This window comes from Aethalodelphis obliquidens, unplaced genomic scaffold, assembly GCF_003676395.1.
Source record: "Aethalodelphis obliquidens isolate GAN/ISIS:26980383/991018 unplaced genomic scaffold, ASM367639v1 scaffold41, whole genome shotgun sequence".
NCBI lineage: Eukaryota > Metazoa > Chordata > Mammalia > Artiodactyla > Delphinidae > Aethalodelphis > Aethalodelphis obliquidens.
In genome coordinates, this window is record NW_020837985.1 from 10,557,182 (window position 1) to 10,576,937 (window position 19,756).

At 47.9% G+C, this 19,756-nt stretch overlaps 1 protein-coding gene across 2 annotated transcripts in view; it reads right to left on the reverse strand.

Moving 5' to 3' along the window:
- ZFAT (zinc finger and AT-hook domain containing) overlaps positions 1-19,756 on the reverse strand; it is a 191,110-nt gene that overhangs the window by 37,006 nt on the left and 134,348 nt on the right. For both annotated transcript variants that reach the window (XM_027132528.1, XM_027132527.1), the window contains 2 exons: positions 9,165-9,303; positions 1,071-1,189 (listed from right to left, as the gene is read on the reverse strand). In XM_027132528.1, the coding sequence (XP_026988329.1) occupies positions 1,071-1,189; positions 9,165-9,303 (258 nt within the window). The remainder of the gene's footprint in view (positions 1-1,070; positions 1,190-9,164; positions 9,304-19,756) is intronic.

Genomic DNA, 19,756 nt, shown 5'->3' on the forward strand with positions numbered 1-19,756 from the left:
TTAAAGATGTATTCATCAAATTCTACTTTATTGACTGTTTTTAATCAATGGATGCTGAATTTTGTCAAATTTTCATAGATGCCTTTTCTGCATCTATGAAGATGATCATTTCACTTTTCTCCCTAGTCCTCTCATTATGATGGGCTACATGGACACATTAACACATTCCCTCCTACTGGACAACCCTTCCCCTGAATTCTGGAACACTTCTCACATTGTCATGATGTATTATTGTTTTTCATGGGGTGTTGGATTTGTTTCAAAGCCCTTATTCTTAACTGGAGTAAGCCCACTGGATACTCTAATGCCCTAGAAAGTTCTCAGGAAGTGGTTCTCAATTGGGGGTGACTTTGACTCCTGGGGCACACTGGCAATGTCTGTGATAGTCTGGTTTTCACAGCTGGGTATGCGAATGGATCCTAGTGGGTAGAAGTCAGTGATACTACGAAACATTCTAAAATGCACAGCACAGCCCTCTACCACGAAGAATTATCCGGGTCATAACTTTAGCAGGACTCAGTTTGAGATACTCTGCCTAAGGTAAACTGCAATCTCGTGTGACCCCTGGTACTTGAAAAGAGAAACAACTATTGGCTTTTAAAATACAGCTACTGGCTTTTATATAATTCAGTCAGGAAACTGGTTCCAACACCTGAGGGGAAAACAAAGGTGACGGGTAGAAGCACATGCCTCCGGTAGGACAGGAGGGCCTAGAAGCAGCAAATGGGCCCTGCCCTGCCCTCTGGGTGAGGACTGCCAGGATATGCCCTGTGTGCATTCTGCTTTCAGATGCCACTTCTGAAACTCTGAATTCGTGATAACAGAAGTGAAAATATCGACGAGTCCAACACAGACGTTCAGAAACCAGCCTAAACGCAGCCCAGAGTAAGAAGTCACATGCGTGGCCTGGCTCTCACCCAGTGGTACCCCTCAGATATGAGACAGCGTTTGAAAAGATTTCCAAGTTTCCCAACCAGAAAACCCACTGCTCTGAGGAACTGCACTGGGCTTGCCTGGTTTGTCATCTGCGTTTAGGAAAGGCACAATCGATACCATGCTTTTAAAAGTACCTCCCACTTGGGATCTCCTTCGTTCTCCACCAACTTCAGGCCATGCTTGTTCTTCAAGTGCCTGTTGAACTCCCATTTGGTGCCATAGACGAAGCTGCACACAGGACACTTCAAACAACCTGAAAGCACAGACACAGGTAAAAAGAAGCATTCACAACACATGAATTCTGCCTTGCATTCAAACGCTCCAAATCTAAGGGATGTACTTTTTTGTCTCCAGTACTCACTTTCAATCCAAGCTTACCTTAATATTAAACAGAATAGCAACAGTATATGTGTTTTTCAGGGCAAAGGTTTAAAACTTAATGCATTTCTTTTCGCTTATTAAATGAGAATTTGCAGTGAGCCTAATACACACGTAATATTTTAGGTGCCAGAGAGAATTAAGATGAGTAACATAATTCCCTTGGCCAAGTGGCTGAACAGCTTAAATGATTTTTCCATGTTTTATTCGAAAATAACAAATCATTTGGAAAGCAAAAAATAACTGAAGGACAATGGGTGCTTTTCTCAATCTCCTTCATCCTAAAACACTAAGACCAAGGGCCAGATTCTCAGTCTCCTTCACATCAGAAGGGGAGACAGTGATATAAATTCCCATGTAAATATCCCGCCAAAGGACAAATGAAAAAGCTGGTCACATCCTGAAATGTCACTATTTATTTAATTGATTAAATCTTACACATGGTCCAGGAAGTATCTGGATGCTTTCGTTAAGAGAATATAAAACTGTAGGATAAAAAAAGAAAAACCAAAAAAACCGACACACAAAGTCACACAAAGACTATCTTTCTAAAATTGTATCAGAAGCAGCAACTAAATTAGGAGCTGGACAAAAATCACTTATTTATTTGTCTGTTTATATGAAGTAGAGTTGATTTACAATGTTGTGTTAGTTTCAGGTGTACAGCAAAGGGATTTAACAGGCTGTGCTTCCAGAAGCAAACTCTAGCCCCTCAGGAGGCTAACTGTAGTCCCGGCATCAGGCCTCCAAATCTACCAGACATTTAGCAGGCCAGAGCCAGGCTAAGTGCTGGCACCCTCAGCTGGCCGGGGCAGTGAGATGGGACCACCAGGCACCTACTGGTCTCCCCGCAGCCACTGTTTGTCTGCTCTACACCCAGCACACAAATAAAAACTCAAACAAAATTACATCTCACATAGGTGTAAGACCCTCTACTGCCTTCCCATCACACCCAGAATAAAACCCCAGCTCCTTGCTGTGGCCTGTGACCCCAGTGGCCTGGTCCCTGCCTCCCTCTCCAGGCTTGTCCCCTCCCCTTCCCCCCCATCCTCGCCTTTCTCTGTCTTTTGCATTCCTCAAGCTCCTTCTCTTCTCAGGACACCTGCTGCTGTTGTCAGTCTGTCTGCTGACCCGGTCCCCTGTCTCTGCTGGACCTGCTGTGCTTCCCTGTGCCCTCCCAGCGTCAGTATTTATTTCTTGCTCACTGGGGCACTAAGGAGGGAGGGAGAGGAATTCTGTCCTCATGACAAGGTGTCAACAAATTATATAAGAACTAGACAAATCTCATGGTACACATCACCTAATTTAAGTATCTCCTAGATGCAGCTGGGATGTGTTAGCTCTCCTGAATCAATTCCATGTCAGTGACTCTCAGAGAGCACCGTTCTGTAACCGGGGTTTCCTGTCTCTCACCTGAGGTGGTGGGCGATTCCCCAGAAAGTCATGAGAAGGAACGGAAGCCAACCCAGGTGGCCGACAGCACAGCCCCTTAAACTTCCGGCCTCCCACGCCGGGAGGGCACAGGAGAGCACAGCAGGTCCAACAGAGACAGGGACCAGAGTCAGCGCAAAGACCAGCAACAGACACCAATTCTGAACTTCCAGAACATTCTACAGAAAAGGCAGCTCAAACAGATGCTTGTTTTCTGAAACTCAAATACACTGCACTCTTTTTTTAGGCAAAATCAAGTGGGCTTGCTCTTTCTTGCCCAGAGGATAATTAAACTTACTTTTTAACCTTCTTTGTTATTGCTTATTAATCATCTAAAATGAAATATTTTCCTACAATCATCTTTTAAAACCCTCCAAGGTATGAGAACCACTACCTTTTCTTTTGGTTAAGCTGACATTGCTTCTATAAAGACTTAATACGAGGCAATGAACACAAGCAAACTACCTAAGGTTAAATTTAGGCTTTAAAATGAAATTGAAGGTTCCTTCTGGGCTATTCTTTAACAGAAACTAATTTAGGGAGAAAAACATCCTTATATTATGTTTAAATTAAAATTAATATGAGAATGCCTCCACATTAATTAAAACGTCCGTCCACCTTTGCCATGGTGGCTTTAATTAAAGAACAACAAAGGGAAATATGTAATCTAGACCCAAGGTGTGACTACGCCAGTTAATTGACGTTAAAGCTGGGAAATATTAATTTTCATTTCAATTCATTAAATGCTTAGGCCACACTCAGTAAAGGTCACGGGGAGGCCTGCTGAATTTGCTTGCAGCATTGATATCAAGTGTGCACCATAAAACCCTAAACATCCCCCCCACCGGCCAAGTCGCAAGTTCCTCCTGAGGAAAGACAAACCAGGCCAGAGGATAGAATTTCAGGAGCAATTTTAAAATTCCATCATGGAGCCCTTTGTTCTTTTGGGGTGCAGTATATTCTGGAGGAATTTTGAGCATTAAACTATTTGCACTCCTTTGCAGTGGCTGACATTATGGAAAACTCCATTTCATTTTCAGTAATATAACTCCCAGAATGGCAGGGGACACCGGGTTGGACAGTCAGAAGACCTGAATTTGGCACTTGCTCACGTGACTCAGAACCACTTCCTTAAATTCTCTGGGTCTTGGTTTTCTCTTCTACCAAGGTAAAAATGCTAAAGCCTGTATCCTTATAAAAGGCAGCGAGGTCAGCAGAACAATGGGCCCCCCAAAGATATTCACATCCTAATCCCTGGAACATGTGACTATGCGACCTCCCATGGCAAAAGAGATCTCAAAGGTAGGATTCACGTAAGGATCTTGAGATGGGGGATTATTCTGGACTATCTGGATGGGCCTAATGTAATCACAAGGGTCCTTCTAAGAGGGGAGTGGGAGAGCAGATCCCAGTGACGTAACCTGAGAAAGACTGCTGGCTTTGGAGGACAGGGCACGAGCCAAGGAATGTGGGCAGTGTCTAGAAGCTGGAAAAGGCAAGAAAACAGATCCTCCCCGAGAGACTCCAGAAGGAATACAGACTTGTTAGCAAACTTGACTTCAGCCTGTGAGACCCATCTTGGACTCCTGACCTTCAGAATGGTAAGATCATAAATCCGTGTTGCTTTAAACTACCGCCAAGTTTGTGGTCATTTATTACAGCAGCAATAAGAAACTAATACAGGCACTCAAGGGTAACTGGACCAAAAGCAGCTTAATTATCAAAGGAAAGTGGATACAGAGTAATTTGATTTTATTAACAAGTGAAATACGAAATTGGACTTGGGAAATACTGCAGAGGAAAAACCAAGTGCATTTGACTATAAGCCAGGCTGACGTTCCAAACCCCAGTGAGGAACTGGTAAACGGAGCTTAAGCAAGGTCTCCCCCATCCCTCCTGGTCCCCTCACACACTCCTCAGAATCTTGGCATCTGAGATCCAGCACACCGGTGGTGAAAGCCAGACTCTGAATCAGGACCCCGGTCTGGCTTGACCACCGGCTCACTTTGTGGCCGGGGCCGGTCCTTTTCCCTCCCTACGCTTCCTCATTTTAAAATGGAAATGATGACGCCAACCCCACAGGGCTTCGTGAGAGAGAAGATAACATATAAAATAACAACCAACAACACAGTGTAGCATCACAGCACTGGAAGCACCTGCCAATAATGTATGGGATCTAGGCCCTAATAAAAACAATTTTAAAATAAAAATGTCCAAAAGTCAAATAAAGGACTTTGGGTTAACTGATAGTTTCTGGATTTTCTTCTATACTGTTTTCCCTGAATCTGGTGTGCAAGTACATCTAAGGTACGGATGTACACGTATTTATACTTTTCTAATACAATTGTTCAAAATAACGCAAAGATCTTAGCAGATGCCACAAAACTAAGCCTTCTCCTGGTCCGCTTCCTCACATCTTATCTTAATTACCTACCCTTCCTCAATGATCCCCTCTAACGGGGAGCCTGAGTTAAGGCACACCACCCAGGAGAAGCAGATGATTTTCCTCCCATGAGCAGCATGGGGCCTGTTAAAAGGAACGTGTACTTTCTGTTAGAGGATAAGAACACGGAGGCACTGCCCAGCCTCTGTCTCCAACCCAGGCAGGAAGCGCAACAATGCTACCACAGCCCAGTGCCTTGCACAGTGTGGGACACATGAGGGGCTCAAGGTGCACCATGAAGAAGGACTTTGGGAATAAACATGATAGGGAATTGGAACCATTTATCAGGCACTTGTTACATGTCAGGCATGGTCTGGAATCTTCAAGAATAAGATCTCATCTTTGCAACCTGATGCTCAAAGAAGGTAAGTAACTGGTCCAGGGGCCACAGTGATCACAGACCCACCTCCACGGTCTGTGCTCCTAACCCTCCGCTCGTGCCAACTGCCTGGGGCGACTTGAAGGAGGGCCTTGAGGTCACCGGAAAAGGACCAGCCCGCTAAGCCCCATCGTTAGCCCACCGTGAGCTCCAGGAATGAGCTGAGAGTTTGTGACACTTAGCATCAAAGCATCGGATGCCTTTCACAACCTGTGATTTAGTGAACCAGCTCCTGAGCTAGCTTCATCAGGGGCATTTTAAAAGGAGGAAAGGGGGCAGACCCACTGAAGCGATACAATGTGAAAAATGTGTAGTTTGTGGGAAAACGCCTCGAATCCATATTAATGAACAAGTGATGGGCTGAGAAGAATAAACAAGAGATTGTCTGATCTGCTTTCAAAATATGAGAAGTACATAAAACATAAGCAGGGAATAAAACACTTAAGTAGCATTGAGTACAAGTCTAACTGCCAAAAAGCACTGGAGCCCGAGGGGACTGCTGCCTCCTGATGGGGCCCAGCTGGCATGCGGCTGGAAGCGGCACCTGTGCCCCCAGGACCAGAGGTGTGCTGGGGCCGCTGGAACCATCTCTTCCCAGCTCAGCGACCTCACACTGGAAGCTTAAAATTGGCCCTGGCGGAAATATGCACGGCACAGAAATTGGCAAATGCTACGAATCAGGTTCCCTTCCCCCTGCCCCGGGAGAGCCAGCTGGTAAACACTCACAGAACACGAGTGGATGCCCTAGCAGCCCCCATTCCAGAGCTCGCTGAAAATGACCCAAACTCTGTGGAAAACACCATGTGCCTTCCATCAGAAACCTCAGCCTATTCGGCCTTCTTCCCGCCTCTCCTGCAGTGCTGTGCACGGACACCCTCCCCAAACCCCTGAGCATGGGGGCAGGAGAATCCTTCCCAGCAATTGATGGCTCTGCCTGTGTCACAGTGCGACACCGTTTAAACACAGCTGATGGACAAGGAGTCCCTGCATTGGTTTCAGGAGACTAGCATCGTTTTGATAAAACTGCATTTTATTTGTGGGTTTTTTATCACATCATCATTTTAACACATATTCCTCTATCTCAAAACAAGAAATTATAAAGTCCCACAAAGATATCTTTTGAGGAGTGATGTGAAGACGAAAATAAAACCAAGTGGGGATAGGGAGAACTACATGGAATTAATCAAAAGGAAATGAAAAATTCCAGTGGTACCAAACACCTCATCATTTCCAAAGACAGTCATTTTATCCAGCTCCACTTTCTCCCTGTCTCCTTCACTCTCCACAGCGAGCGCTGTGTGCTCTTGAGATCTCTGAGCTGCACTCACAGTCAACTGGCTCTCTGCTTTCAGAGACAGTTTTCCCGCCAACACACAATGGCACAATGTCTCCTATGAGCCAAGAGACATTTAGTTGTTTCCTTCCACAATATGTCTCTTAAAGGGGGGCATAGGAAAACTAAATAAACACACACACACACACACACACACACACACACACACACACACACAGGCCAAAAATAGCCCTGCAAAGATTAGAAATAAAACCCAGACCCTGTCAGGGAATGCCAATTGATTACAGAGAGTCTTGGAAAGTTAAGTGAAAACTTAGGGCATGAAGCAACTTGACCTCAGCACATTTTCTGCAAGGCAACGATGAAAGTTTGGAAGCATGGAGCTATGACAGTGTCATCAGTCAGATCCCCACGCCTGTCCCAACTGCCACAGTAAACGTCTATTTCCTGCCAATCCAACCCAAGAGTGTGAAGGATGCTAAAACGAATCGCTAGCCCGCTACTCCAATTATTTACTGTGACTCTAAGGCGATCTATCCTCTCCTCTGTGATTCCTAGACAGGGGAGTCATCAAAAATGATGCACCAGGGCTTCCCTGGTGGCGCAGTGGTTGAGGGTCCGCCTGCCGATGCAGGGGACACGGGTTCGTGCCCCGGTCCGGGAAGATCCCACATGCCGCGGAGTGGCTGGGCCCGTGAGCCATGGCCACTGAGCCTGCGCGTCCGGAGCCTGTGCTCCGCAACGGGAGAGGCCACAACAGTGAGAGGCCCGCGTACCGTAAAAAAAAAAAAAAAAATGATGCACCAGCTCTAGAAGGACTGGCATATTTTCAGAAAAACAAAACAAAACAAAACATAAAAACAAAAGAAAGGAATGAAAATGTATTGAGTGCCAGACACTCAAGTGTTCTCGTTTCACTCTCCCCGCCATCACAAGGGATGGCTGCTGTGAACCCCACCTGAGGTGCAGGGCCTCAGGTGGAGAGGAGGGTGACTTGCCCAAATGGCACCGCACCTTCCTGCCCTCCAGCTCCGTGAAACTGCCATTCAAGCCAACGCCAGGCCCACGGTCCCGTTACCCCAGATGGATGGCTTAAAATTATCCCGAGTTTTTTCTGCCGCTCATCCATTTCTGTACCTCAGCCCTGTCACCGAAAGTGCTGAAGGATACCGTCAATTCATTTGTTTTACATTAAGATGCCTTTCATGGCGATTACAGCAAGTGGAGCTTCACGCTGCATCGGAAAACTAGGAGCGGCCCCGGCTGCAGCCGAGTTTACAATCCCACAGCTTTGTTTACGGGGGCAGGTTTCTAAAATGGTCTTCAGCTTCAAAGAGTCACAGGATTCAGGAAAGAGTAGCAACTGACGCATGGCACGCTGCAATCATTCTTCAGCTGAATTACCGAAGCGCAGATATAAATACAACAGCATTTCTCTGTGTGGCAACAGCAAGTGAGCTAAACCCTCTCAAGTGGGAATGCGATTATTTATTAAAAAAAGGAGCAAAACCCCGCCAAACTTTTCAATGACATTAGAGGCTTTCATCCATTCTCTTTAGTTTAAATGTTCTAAATAGTTTTTCCTTTTCAAGATGCATAAGTAATCTGGGCACTCAATAAACATCTTTGGATTATCTAAAGAATCCCACCTATAAATGCGATCAGTACAGCATTATTTACAACTGCAATAAGAGAAAAATCTGGAAACCCTATAACAACAGGAGCATAGTTAAATAATACTTGATACTGTATCGCGAAAAGCCCTCAGAGGTTAAAGTAGGAAGACAGTGCACCAAAGGAAAACAAAATGTGCATGTTAATCATTGTTAAGTAAGCCATGAACTTTCATTTGTGCGAAATGTGTGCACGGACCAAGGACAGAAGGCAATACAGTCAGCCCTTCGCATCCCCCGGGTTCCGCATCCAACGTGGGGCTGCAGATACAAATGCTGACTGTTCTCTGCCATTTTACACGAGGGATTGAGCGTCCACGGACTGCAGTATCCGTGAGGGTCCCGGAGCTGATCCCTCGCAGATACTGAGGGACGACTGTACTGACAAATGAACACTATGGGAAGGGTGGTAAAATCTGTGGGTTAATTATCGCTTTGTCCATTTAAGAGTTCCATTAAGGTCACTGCAATCCAATCCTGGCATAAGTAACATGATATAAACAGCAAGGAGGAGGCGGAGGACAGCAGTTACGCTGAGGACCGTTCAGGGATCGGGGCGGCGCTGCAGGAGCACGCAGCGCCACCCCGTGGGGCTCGGCCGGGCAGGACAGGAGCGGCCTGCTCGCCTACCTTGCTGGATGAGTGCGTCGGCCGCCAGCTCCCCGGTGCCCACGTTGGTGTACTCCTCGTTGGGGTGTTTCCTGTTGTAGTGCCGCTTCAGGGAGCCCGAGATGTTGCATGAGTAGTGGCAATGGGCGCAGCGGAAAGGCTGCAGCGACAAGGAGGAGGGTTAGGGCCAGGCCAGCCCTGTGCGATCGAGCTCCAGCTCCCCCACCACCCTCCCACCCACCCACCCCGCAGTCCTCCTCCACGACTCTCCCACCTGGGAGCATCTGCTTCCTGGAAGGCCTGGGAGGGGCAAGCCGCCTGCTGGGAAATGCTCCAGGAAAAGAGCCAACCTGGGGCGGCTGAGTCCTGCCTCTGCAGGGACCGTCCAAGTCACCTGGCAGGGGTCGTCAGGGTCAGAGGGGTCTCTGCTAAATGAGGCTGCTCTGATTTCTTTTCTTTGCTGTCCACCCAGATTTATAGTTCTTGTTTAAGAAGAAAATAACAAAAAGCAACCCAGGAATCTATCACTTTTCTTTTCTTTTTTTTTTTTAAGTGAATGCCATTCAAGCATCTCCCCTTACCATTACTTCCCTGATGCTCCTGCTTCTTTAACTAAATGGACTCCTCCACAGCATTTACCTGCAAGCACCACGTATATACATCACTGTCCCCCCTTAGGGAAACCTGCCTGATAAAATCTATTTCCAACACCCCCACCTGGGCAAGACAAGGCTCTTTTAGGATCAGGGCACCAACGGGTCGTTCGTGCAGTCTTATCCGCCAACTTGCAACTGCTTCGGGGAATGCAGAGAGTGATGAGGGGAAGAGGCACCTGCTCAGGTCTATTGGGAGGCCCACTGAGACCCATCCACCGGCCAGGCGATGGATGGACAACCGGATCCTCGTCCTTCCCAGGCCCTTACTCCTGGTCAGGACAAAATCAAGTGTCCCTCTGAGCCATGTGCTACACAGCTATACAGCACAGGGCTATGGAAATCCCAGTTTTGCATTCAGGGCCTGTCTGGTGACACAAGCAGCTTCCTGGCCCAGCGGGAACGGAAGAGCACAGAGCGGCCCACAGGACAGCAGGGGACTCAGATGCGGCACGTTCAACTGACCCCCAGCACGGCCTAGCCGTGGAACTTCAGACAAGTAGTGAGACTCCTCTAAGCTTTGAGCCTCTCATCAATTCAAAGGGGATGATGCCACTACCTGGTGAGGCTGCGGGGAGAGTTAAGTGATCCAACATAAACGGGTATCTAAGATGCCACAGAAAGCTCCTACTGTTTTTACGATTTTACATTTACTGTTTTAGCAATTTTACACGACCCTTACTATGTCTGTGGGAGCTGATGCACCACTGTGTCTGGTGAGACCTCAGATCCACCTCGCCTTCTCAACTGTCCAAGTCATCAATATTCCTCCACTGCCACCTGGAAGAGCTAAAGCAGAACCGTGCATCTCTGAAGCGGGATGCACCGACTACGGGAAAAGTCCTCTCTTTGACACTCCAATCGGCCCCTCTCTTTCCATGGTTCTTCAAGCCTACAGATGTGCTGAAGTCTCCCCATCGAGAGAAAGAAAGAGATGGAGGAAGGGAAGAAAATGACAAGAAAAGCCATCTACCTGGGCCCTGTTTAAATCGCTCTACTCCCTGCTTGCAGGCCACCTCCCACCCCACGCTCTCGAAGCGCGGTCCTGCCTGCCGCCTCCATACCATCCCCTTCCTCTCTCAGGCCCCCCAGATCTCCCAGGCAAACCACTCCTGCGGGTACAGCCCGGTCTCCCTCTGCAGACCTCGCCCCCCTCCTTCCCCACCTCCTTCCACTGGCTGCCACCTCCCACCGTGACACGTTACATGGTGACAGCACTGTATCACCAGGTTCTCTTTCTCGCTCTGAACTTTCTCGGGTTATTTTCCTAGATCTGCTTCCCAGGCCTGAGGTGAAATGCTGACTTTCTCTAAGGTTCTGCCCTGGGGTCTGTTTTGTTCTTCCACTGTGGTCCCAATGGTCACTTTTACATGCTGATATATCCAGTTGTGATGGCTCCCAAACCACAGATAGGAATTTTCAACTGTCTTCCAGGTATCTCTACAGGGATGCTCTGGAAGCACCTCAAAATAAACACACAAAATTTCAGACTCACGATCTTTCTGCAGAATCAGCTATTCATGCAAAGACAGAAACCTGGTCGTCACCCTAGACTTTTCCTTCTCTCTTCCCACCCAACCAACTACCGAGTCTGCCCAGGCTTCCTCAGACACGTGTCCAGAGCCCTCCCCTCGCCCCTCTCATCTATCACTCCAGCACAGAGAAAGTGCTGACCTGGCCTGTAAGGGAAATGCTGTGACTCCCAGGAGAGCAGTTCTCAGACAGCAAGACTGGGGGGGGGGGGGGGGGGGCGGGGGAGGGCGGGTGTTCTCTGGTGAGCCAACCTGCTCTGAACCCTTCCCCAGGGACCCCACCCTCCGTCAAGGCCACACCGTGGTCACCGGATGCTTTGTGCTACACTGCACGTGCCACTTTCCGTCCTTCATGGAGAAGAAACCCGTGGTTTGGCCTATGAGGGCTTATTAAACAAAAGGACCTGGAACGAAGGCAAAAATTAGCCAGGCTTCTCACCTATCTACTGGGCAGAGAATAAGAGACCTAAAATGCCAACATATGATTATCTGCAAAGTTAAAATAAAAGCTAAAACCTTCTTAAGTGCTTTCAGCTCCATAAAAGCAAGTTCTATTAAATTATTTTGCAAATATTAGCATTTGCATAGAAATCAAAAAGAACCACCAAAAAACGCTCCCCTGCCGGTGCTGGGTAGTCAGTGAACACAGAGGCAGGAAGAGGCAATTAAAATGAGAAATGGTCCTACAAACCTAACTTCAGGCTTGAGAGCCAATTCCATTCTTCTTCTAGCAAAGCGGATAAACTGCCTCATGAGAGTTGCTACTCCTTTAATTCCCCACGCCTGCTCCTTGGTAGAACTGCTAATGAAAAGAAGAATGGCCAAAACGTCAGCAGACAGGCCAAAAAATATAGAGGTGAGCCCAAATGAGAAATCAGTTTCTAACCCACTGATCTCTATGAAAATCTTCAATTCTTAAAGTTAAAAGGGACACTTTCAAAGACTGACATTGACCAAGCCTCCCTCCGTGACAAAACAGCCTTCTGCAGCCTCTGACAGTCTGTGATCTCAGCCTTTGTTAGAGGCAGGGAGGTCAGACCCCTGGCCCCTTGCACTGCTGAATGGCTCCAGGGGTTTAGGAGGATAAACCTTCCCGTTCTCTTCTACTCGCTTGAAGCCGCCATCACCTTTCACACGAAATCAATCCCCACCAAGCTTCTTCTTAGGACCCTCTCTCTTTAAAAGGTGCAGCTGAGCCGCATCTGGGCCTTTCACGCCAAACAAGTTTGAACTTGTGGGGCACTGCCACGTTCCAGCAGGGAGTTCTGCTGGGGCCGTCGCTGTAGCGCAGGAGACATAGGCAAAGAAAAGCGTGGATGACGCCCCTGTACCCACCCAATGCCAGGCATAGAGTCTGACTGCATTATTAACAGTGCACATCTTGGGATTTCGCTTATGGAGCATGTATTTACTGACCTCCTGCTATGAGTCAGACATTGTTCTCTCACCCTGGGGACATAGTAAATGAATGAGAGATTCGTGATCCCCTGAATACACAAGAGTGTGGGGACTTAACATATCAACTGCAAAGATTAAATGTCATCTAGGCAAACTAGATCACAAAACTTGTTTCCTAAGTCTAATTACTTGCAGATAGCATAGGACGCTACATCTCAAAGGGAAGTTATTTATCGAGAGCTCTCAGGCCAGAATCCAGCCAAGAGTTATGAGGAAAATATATGCAGGCTATAGTCCCGTAGTGCATGTGAGACAGAACATTCAAAAAGAAAGTGGATCGAAAACAAGGCAGAAACCCGCTGTCATGCCTACAACGCAGTGTTGCACTAGATTTGTTAAGTAACGTGACCTAACATAATAACTATTTTAGCTCACCTTCACTGATAGCTATCATATGCCAGAGAGTTCTAAGTTCTGCATGGATTAGTTCCTGGAAATCTCACAACCTCCTCATGTGGCAGGTACAACTGTTATCTCCATTTTACAGATAAGAAACTGACATGTAAAAGGGCTAAGGAATTTGCCCAAAGTTTCAGTCTCCCAGCCTGACCACTTGGTCTGCACTGGATTTGGGGCCCAAGACCAGCCAGCAATGAAGAGATGATGTGACTCCCCGTCTGTCATTTCCTGAACATCTATCTTCCCTGGGAGGGGCATGGTTTGGTTTGCTGGGATTTTCTAGATATAAGGCAGCCCACATCTCACCATCAACTTCTACACATGAGGACCGCCACGGTGAGCTGGGAGGAATGCTGGCCGTTCCTGGGGGGCAGGGACGAGGCAGGGATGGGTGGAAGCCAAGAAGAGGGCAGACACAGCCAGGTCACAGTGGGACGTGCGCTGAATCAGGAAATGAGGTTTTTAGGAGATGGGGTTTCCAGTGGGTATCGAGCAGGGGGTGACATGCCAACTTCACAGTGTTCACTCTGGAAATTAACAGAGGGTGGAAAGGAACAAGACTGAAGGCAGGGAATCAACTGTCCAGTTGCTACAGGGGTGTAGACAAAAGATCTAGAGGCCTAAAATGAGAGAGTGGAACAAAAAAAATGGGAAAGGAAGAGGGAGTTTAAGAGAGATGGAGGAGGAAAGATCAGCCGACCTGAAGATGGAGATGCAGTGTGAGAAGACAGAGACAGAGAGCCTCAGGATGACTCCCAAGTTTCCAGCGCGGATGACACAGGAGGAAGGTATCCGGGCAGCCGTGGAGGAAGTTCTACAGATACGGAGAGAAAGAGGGAGGACGCAGAGCCCTGGACATCCAGGAGGGCAGGTCCAGAAAGCATTTGAAGATATAAGGTGTTCGGAGTCTGAAGTTCAGAGGACAGTTCTGGGCTAGAGGTACAGATGTGAGCACGGGCAGCCAGAGAGTGCCCTAGGACAGAACACACCCATTGTCGGTGAGTGTGCAAAGTGATAAGACAAGTGGCCTTAGAACAGCACCCGGGAACACAGGAACAGCAAGAGAGGAGCTCGTGAGGAAGGACAAGAAAGAATGGCAGCAGGCAGAAGAATCAGGGGTGTCTGGAGACGAATGTCCTTCATGGAGGGAGGGGGTGACAGAGTCAAGTGCACTAAGAAATCCGATAAGGCCTAAAAAGTGACCACAGGGACTGGCCATCGGGGAGGTGGGCTTGTGGCCTGACTGAAAAGAGCTGGTTTCAGGAACATGCTAAGAACAAAGGCCACGTCATGGGAAGAAGGCAGGGGCAGAAGCTGGATCTGAGGTCAGGTGTCAGTGACATTTCAACAATGCAAACGATATGCCTTTTTCAAAAGGCGCATCAAAGGATCCTCCTCAAAACGTACACTGACAACCAACCATTTGAGTTGAAAGAAAAAGTACAATTGAACTTGTGGAGGCTGGAACTCTAACTTCTCAGACTTACGTCAAGAAAGCAAGTAAAATACACTTTGTCCCAATTTGAGGATTTGCTGTTCTGGTTCTTCAGACAGAAAGAAAGAAAACAGCAGAGGACAGGAAGTCCTATCTCACCTGTGAAATCGGGCTCTGACAAACCTGATGAGAAGACATCGAACTACACGAGACAGGCTAATGCAATCTCCCATGGGCGTCAAGAGACGGACTCAGAGGAATGTTTAAAACAGATGAGAAGCTGGTGAGGAGGTGATGTCCAAGGTCGTGACATCGGTAACCAATCACAGAGCACAGGATGGCTTTCTGGTAGAAGGAGAGGGCGCCCTGCTGGCTTCCGTCCACAGCAAGCAGGAAGGCTCTCACCTGGCAGGACCCTGCGGGCCACTGTGTGGAACCACATGCAGCATCACGGTCCTATAACTACATCCACAGGCTCAGAGACCAGAATGTGAGCCTCTCCCTCTGTGATGGGCCTGATGCTCTCTGAAGAGGATGGGGAAGCATAATGGCAAGGGAGAAGGTTCCAGACGACCTGTGGGTAAAACTTACGGCCACGAGTCATGATTTCATAGCCTTAGTTTAACAACCCGGTCAATGGAGAGACAGAGATAAAGAAGGAGATAAACCACAAGTCTAACTGGTATTCAGATGCATTTGGATCCAAAATGCTGGAAAAGATTATATAATCGTTACAACCTAAATTAAGTGGGCTGGTTGGTACGAGACAATTTAGACGCTGCTTGGTAGAAGCCAGGCTATTAGAAAGTGGCAGCTCCGCACCAGAGGGAGACCTCGGTGTTGACGTGTGTACAGAGCCCCAGATGGCCTCACCTGCCACGCCTCTCTCGCAAGGTGAGCCAGGCTCCGGGCCAGGTACCGCCCAGGGCCTCCTCCATGTCTCTCCTCTGCTTCTCCTCACGCTGTCAGGCTGCTCCTTTTTCTCAGCAACACCCCCACCTGCCCTCCTCTACCTGGCTAAAACCTCCAGGACAACTTCTGGGGCCCAGGTGAGCTGCCCCTGTCCCTCGGCAGGCCTCCAGACTGCTGTATGAGGCATTCATCCCTGCCCTCTGATGTGGCGCCCCCTTCTACTTGAGCTCCTTGCATCAGGCTCCATCTCTCTTTTTCTCAGTAACCTCGAGAAAGAACCGATTGATTCTAATACTGCACGAGCCAAGACAAGAAGGGGATGTGGCTGTCTCAGCGAAACATGTCATGACAGTGCAGATCAGTCCATCATCCGAAGGAGCAGGCTGGTCCAGTTAGATTCAGCACTGATCCATTCATTCGAAGCAAAGCCTCCAGTCCTGGATCCCCAAAGCATGAATCACCGGATTATACCAGCGAATATACCCACCCTCCCCCCACTTAAAACAATGCGCCTCTTTGCTTTGAAAGGAAACAACACTATTGTGCTTCACAGATTTCAGCCCAACTGGATGAGTTCAACTTTTTCTTTATCCCCAAGTCACTAAACATGTCTATGCTTTGTCTGGAAACGTTCACCAGACAAGCTATCATTCATTCTGCAAAAGTCTTAGCTCACAGGCTACTCCCTGCACCTTCGCCTCTGAAACCTTCCCTAACTCCTGGGAAGATGTGACTTTTCCTTCCCACGTGCCCCTCAGCACCTAGGAAAACCCGGCGGCATGAATCCTGCTGCGGCGTAACTGTTCTCTGGAGGTCCAGCACCCCCCTCCCCGACCCGCTCCAGGCTACAGCACCCGGAGAGCAGAGTCTGTCCCAGCGAGGCTCACCTGTGCTCCCTCGGCAGCCAGGCCAGTCCCGCACAGGTGGGCTCCCTACTACACCCATGTGGCTAAAGGAGAAAGGACAAACCACCTTCCTCTTTCTGTTACTGACTCCTGTAAGCCTCCCAACAACAACTAAAACTAAAACTCTGGATAGGACGTTTCTTCAAACGACATTAAATTTAACAACTGTAAAAGACATTACATAGGGTGTGGGGAAAGAAAAGCCACAGCACGAGAGACTGCATTCACGACACGTAACCAAAAAAATGACCCACACCCCCGATATATAAAGAATTCCTGAAAACAAATAAGAAAGCAAAACCACTCAATAGAAAAAATGAGAAAATATTTGAACAATATTTTTTTTAAAAAAAGGAACGAGAAATAAATACAAATGGCCAAAAAACATATGAAAAGGGGCTCAATTCCGTTAACCACTGTGAGAATGAAAATAAAGCCACACAGAGAGGCCCGTGCAGGCCCAGGAGGTTGGCCACCCTGAACATTCACCCTGGGACATGGAGCAACAGAGGCTCCAGGCCATGCACCTCTACTGCTGGTGTAACCTGGTGCAACCACTGTGGAAAATGGTTGGGTATCACCTCGTAAAGCTGAAGAGGTGCCCACGGCCTGCAAGTCCTCTGCAGTTGTGTTCACCCCGGAGAATCTCGTAGATGAGCACACCAGGACATGCACACAGACAGTGCACAGCAGCAAAGCTTGTAACAGCAACACAACAGAAACAGCCCCACTGTCCACCTACGACTAAATGGATGAGCTGAGCACATGAACACTCCCACAAGGGTTGCACAACAGGTGCTGTGTCCCACTGGGGAGTACGATGCCACAGAGGATGGATGAAGGATGGAGACATGCAGTCTCACCAACATAACGCTCAGTAAAGAAGCCAAGTTGAGAAAAAAGAATATAATAAATTCCATATATGAATCCATATATATAGATATATGCCCACATACAGATATACAGATAATATAAAGTTCAAAAACATGCAATGCTAAGTTAGTTTGTGTAGGGATGTACAAATGGATGGTAGACCTACAACTACAAAGGAAACCAAAAAGTAATTCTCAGCAAAGTCAGGATAAAGGTCACCTCTGGATAGAGGAAGGGGGTGGGCTCAGGAAGACCCCATGAAAGGGCTCTGAGGACTGGCAGTGGTCCATTTCTCGGCAGTGGGACATGAATGTTCATGTCATAATCATTCATCACACCACATACTCGTGCATATGCAATATTCTGGAGGTACATTCTATTTCATAACAAGAGAAGTAAAAAAAGAAATGGTTGATTAAATAGGTAAATATGTGACCAAAAAAAAAAAAAACCTCTCCTCACAAGGTTTTTGAGGATTACAGGTAACTTAGATCAAATGCCTTGAATGACATGGCACCCAACGAGTGGCAGCCATTAGTAACGTTAATAACAACAATGGCAAAGGCACTTATACCCTGACATGTAAAGCTACCTTTACCCTTATTTTCTTTCCTCGGTGTGACAAAAATCACGTTGATACTAGAACTGGGTTCTAGCATATCTGCCCTTCATAACCCAAAATGTCCAAGAAGAAGACTGCAGTCGGGGTGTCTCTCTAAAGAGAGACCTGGTCACAGGCCTGGAGGAAATATTAACCATAACACTGGCATCGCCAAACTTAAATCAAGTTACACGGTGGAGAGAGACGGTCCTGGATTATGCAAGCACTTCCCTGGGGCCTGGGCTGTAGAACACCGGTAAGATTTACAGCCGCGCTTCTGCAGCTGAGAAAACCCGACAGGAAGATGGAATTTTTTTTCATAAATGTCTGAGGTGGCCATCAATTCCCTCAAATGCAAGCTAGCACCAAGTCACCCTGAGAAGCGTGCAGCTGGGCTGGGGGCAGGGCAGGACCCGGGGTTCTCGAGCACTGTTAATTCAGGGCTCCCCTCCCTCAGAGACTGAATTCAGTTATGTCTGAGACTTACGAGGCAGTTTCATCTCATCAGAGCCTGGAAAGGACAGGATGAAGTGTGACAGCTTTTTCTAACTGTCTTACCTGGATTTTATTTCTGGAAAGAAACAATCAGAACAGATGCTTCCCCACCGTTGGGCATGGAGAGCTCTGTGGTCCAGAATATTTCGCACAAACTTTGAGTGGCAGGGGTTTTGGGGGGGCAAAGAGACCTGGGCTCAGGCGGGGATCTAGAGCTTCACAGCTGTGCAACTCCAGGCATGTTTCCTCATTTTAGCACAAGGAGTAGCGGTAACGTAAAGAGAGCAGCCCTCGTGGAGACGCTATCAGATTATTATCATTGACAGTTCAGACACAGAAACTCAGGGCAAACTGCCTTATGAAAAAGAAAAAGAAAGAAAGAAAGAGAGAAACGGAAGGGGAGGGGAGGGGCATTCCTTCTGGCCTGCGTACTTGCATGTGGGATTTGAGGATGTCCATGTTTACATGTGGAGCACAGGGGGAAGGCCAGATCAAGGAGGGGAGCCAGAGTGCACTGGTGACAATGACCGTGAACCCTGAGTCCCTACCGCAGGCCTCACGACCACCTTGAGAAGAAACCTCAATTCCCACTTCCCAGGTGAGGATGCAGAGTCCCTGGGAGGATAAGCGGCTTGCTGAAGGTCATACAGTCACCAGGAAAGCTGGGTGTGAGCCAAAGTCTGTCTGGGCCCCAAAGCCCACGTGCCACTCCCCTTGGCCGCTGGTGTACTGACTGCAAGGCCCCCCGCCAACAAGCCCCACTTCAGCAACAATCTCCCCCATGGAAAGATCAGACGGATGATTTCTGCAGTTCTCCCTATTATGGTATATTTTCAGCTTTGCAAATGACTTTGTGTTTCCAATTAACAGGATCAACAAGATAGTACTGTTTTCATAGTAGTATTTCCAGCACATAAAGTTCTGGTACACAAACTACTCACTTTTCTTCCCCTTGTCTCCCTATTCCCCCCTTGGGGACCTGGCTCTGCACAGCCCCCCATCTGGACAGCCCACGGGGTTGCCTGCTACCCACCACTACCTCTAAAACTGCAGGTTAGACAGTTAACAGCACTGCCATACTGAAGTCCATCATGTCTACATTTCCACAGATTTTTAAGGAACACACCAGAAGAAGATTACCCACACTCCCTTGGACAGGAATCTCCTCTGAGATGTATGTCGAACATAACACAATAATGAAGCGAGGCTCACTACGCCTGACATAAGAAAACAATACGCTTCCAGATATTAAATCTGCTCTTTGCTAAGAGAACAGCTCCTGGTGGGCTGCACTGGGCATCCACCCCATGCAGTGCCTGACTCCCAGCAGGAGGTCAACAGCACTGGGTG